Genomic DNA, 2,984 nt, shown 5'->3' on the forward strand with positions numbered 1-2,984 from the left:
AGAATGAAAAATAGTTTTTCATATGCCTGGAAATCCAAATGATTTAATAAATGTGTATTGTAATTTTCTGAACAAAATGCTAAAATGTATTTATTATTAAGTGTTAAGAATAAGGAGTTAGAAAGTGTAGAGCTAAAATAGTTCTGGTTAGCCATTTGTTACCTGTATCACATTAAAGTTACAGCTTGTGTGTAAAATTCTTTCTTTTTGTTTTATTTGTTCAAATATGACTGGAAAAAGATGACTGTGCTCACACTTTCTTATTACACACACACACACACACACATATATATATATATATATATATATTGTAGACACTATACACATATATGCAAAAGTATACACATTGCAAAACTTCAAAATGTCGCCAATAGATTCCTTGAATTTCTTTAACAATTCTTAAATGGTTTAGATTTGCATGGAATAAAGCATAATACAGATAAGTTCCTTATAGCAATTGTACATTCTTTTTGATATAATTAGGACTTACAATATAAACGTTTAGTTGAATCTATATCCTTAAGTCTGAAACTATTATTGTCCTGTCTCTTAGATATTTCTATAAGTTCATAGTTCATAGTTTCCCTTGTGTTTCAATTTTTTTTTTATTTAAAAATAGGTTGTTGTTTTTCCTGTTTTTTTTTGTTTTGTTTTTTTACATCTTTTGAAAAATACTGTTGGTTGTATTTTTCTATAATAAGTATGAATGCCATGTAGAAATTATCTAAGTGTTGATGGATATACATTGTATCTGTTTAATAAGCTGTTTTCAGTAGGAAGCAGTGAAGGGCAGCTCCTGCAGTGGTCAGTGTCTTGTAGTCTGTCACTCACGGGGTTTTGTGTTTTCCCAACTAAAAGATCCCAGGGTGGCATCTCAATGAATACGAAAGGCCTCTTGCTTAATGGGACAGTCAAATGCACCGCCCTGAATAATGGAACGTCATCCTAGGAAGACTATTACAGATAGGAGGGCTTCTTTTGTCTCCTGTGAAGTAGCTTTATAAATGCTTCAGATTTCAGTTTTGGTGCCGTGCATTCACAGCTCGCATTGGCTACCTGGAGGAAAGAGAGCTTGCAAAAGCTAAGGGAGAAAGTGTCTCTTACCCTCTCTATCTTCAGCTCAGAGAAGACGAAGAAGTTTTATCAAGACCTGACTGACTGTTTTAATCTATAATATGAATTCTGATTCCAGCTCAATGTCCAGCAGAGCCTCATCTCCTGACATAGATGACATGTATCTCAGAGGTCACCATCATCATCATCATCACATTCAGGACAGCACAATGAATTCTGTTTCCTCTACCCAAAATGACATCATACAGAAAATGTCAGATGAAATCCTCTCAAGGCACAGTTCTAAAGCTGAAGGAGAAAGCAGCAAATATAAGATTCAGAAGCAGCTGTCAGAGCAAGACTTGCAGAAGCTAAGGCTGAAAATCAATGGCAGGGAGCGCAAAAGAATGCATGATCTGAACCTTGCAATGGATGGCCTAAGGGAAGTCATGCCCTACGCTCATGGGCCATCAGTGAGAAAACTTTCCAAAATTGCTACTCTTCTGCTTGCAAGAAACTACATCTTGATGCTCACAAGTTCGCTGGAGGAAATGAAGCGGCTAGTGGGTGAGATCTATGGGGGCCATCACTCTGCATTTCACTGTGGGACTGTGGGACATTCTGCCGCTCATCCGGTTCACCCACCTAATGCGGTCCATCAGATGCATCCCATCCTGGGCAGTGCACTGTCTTCTAATAATGCGTCCACTCTTTCTGGATCCCTACCAGGAATTAGCAGTATTAGACCTGGACATTCACTACTTAAAACTACACCAACCCCTCCGCTCCCACTTGGCAGCAGTTTTCAACACTGGGCAGGCCTCCCATGCCCTTGTACTATCTGTCAGATGCCTCCACCACCTCATCTGTCCACTCTGTCAGGCAGCCTGAACAGGATCGCTGCAGAAAATAAAGACTTGCTGAAATAATATGAGTCCCTGTATATAACATAAGTGACTTCAGAGTTGAGACTTTTCATCTATTGCTATTATTGGATATATAAATATGTATTTGTGGTGATGCAGGAAACCCAGACACTTGTCCTGTTTGCATGCATGCCTCTTTTATTTTTCTGTGCCATTCTTTTACTTTTTTCGCATCATCTCTTTTGATTTGTAATAAATATTTTAAGAAGTCATCTCAACAATATTTGATGTTCCTTGTAGGTTTCTTATCATTAAGTGAATGTATGTAGGGAAATGGATAGTTAACACAACTTTCTATAGCAAGCGCATCTGTAAAGACTGTCCAATACTTGTCTATGCCATTTCTACCGAGAACTGAAAAGAACCATGCATGCTAGGAGTGAGTCTTGTGGAAACATTTGCCTGGCAACCGTACAATTTTCCTTGTAACAAGGATTATATTAGTGAATTCTTTGAAATCTGATATTTCTGGTGTCAATATGACTGTACATACTCTAGTCCCATTCCTAGAAGCAATTCTCTTCTGGTGTCCAGTTTAAAGCCATCACTATGGACTTCTCCAACTTTTCGTATGTACAGAGACTTGGTCTATATATTACATTGTGGCAGGTTTATGAAAAGATCACAGTTTAGAACCGTTGTATTTCAATCTGTTACATGTGTACATTATTCTTTTCTTCTCTTTAGTTTGAGCTTTTGCTTTAAACTATTTTGTTAGGCCTCAAAGAGAGCGCATCTTTATTTTTTATATTCTTGATAGCTATAAATCTATTTATTATCAACTTGCTCTGTTTCAAATAAAAGAAAATATTTGAATGTAACTTGTTTTTGTTTCTTCTTCCGTATGTAATAAAATGGTAAAAATAACACATTTTCTCGAAATCTGTTAGGTAAAGTGTTTTTTTTTCTTTTCATAATCTTGTAGATGATACAAGAAAATGTAGTAATTAACTCAATATCTTTCCCCTAGAGTGGTAATTAATTGCTGGATGATGATTATGTTCA

General features: G+C 36.4%; 1 protein-coding gene across 1 annotated transcript; it reads left to right on the top strand.

The window, feature by feature from the left end:
• The first annotated feature begins 1,065 nt into the window (after nt 1–1,065).
• On the top strand, nt 1,066–2,708 carry LOC142295174 (oligodendrocyte transcription factor 3-like). The gene has a single exon (XM_075338248.1). It carries the CDS (start codon nt 1,176–1,178, stop codon nt 1,980–1,982), a length of 807 nt encoding a protein of 268 aa, XP_075194363.1. The 5' UTR covers nt 1,066–1,175; the 3' UTR covers nt 1,983–2,708.
• Nucleotides 2,709–2,984: the final 276 nt, after the last annotated feature.

Source organism: Anomaloglossus baeobatrachus, chromosome 3 (genome assembly GCF_048569485.1).
Source record: "Anomaloglossus baeobatrachus isolate aAnoBae1 chromosome 3, aAnoBae1.hap1, whole genome shotgun sequence".
In the NCBI taxonomy this organism is placed as follows: Eukaryota; Metazoa; Chordata; class Amphibia; order Anura; family Aromobatidae; genus Anomaloglossus; species Anomaloglossus baeobatrachus.

Bases quoted from the DNA above. Each gene is read 5' to 3' on its own strand.
- LOC142295174 (XM_075338248.1), top strand. From the start codon at position 1,176: ATGAATTCTGATTCCAGCTCAATGTCCAGCAGAGCCTCATCTCCTGAC.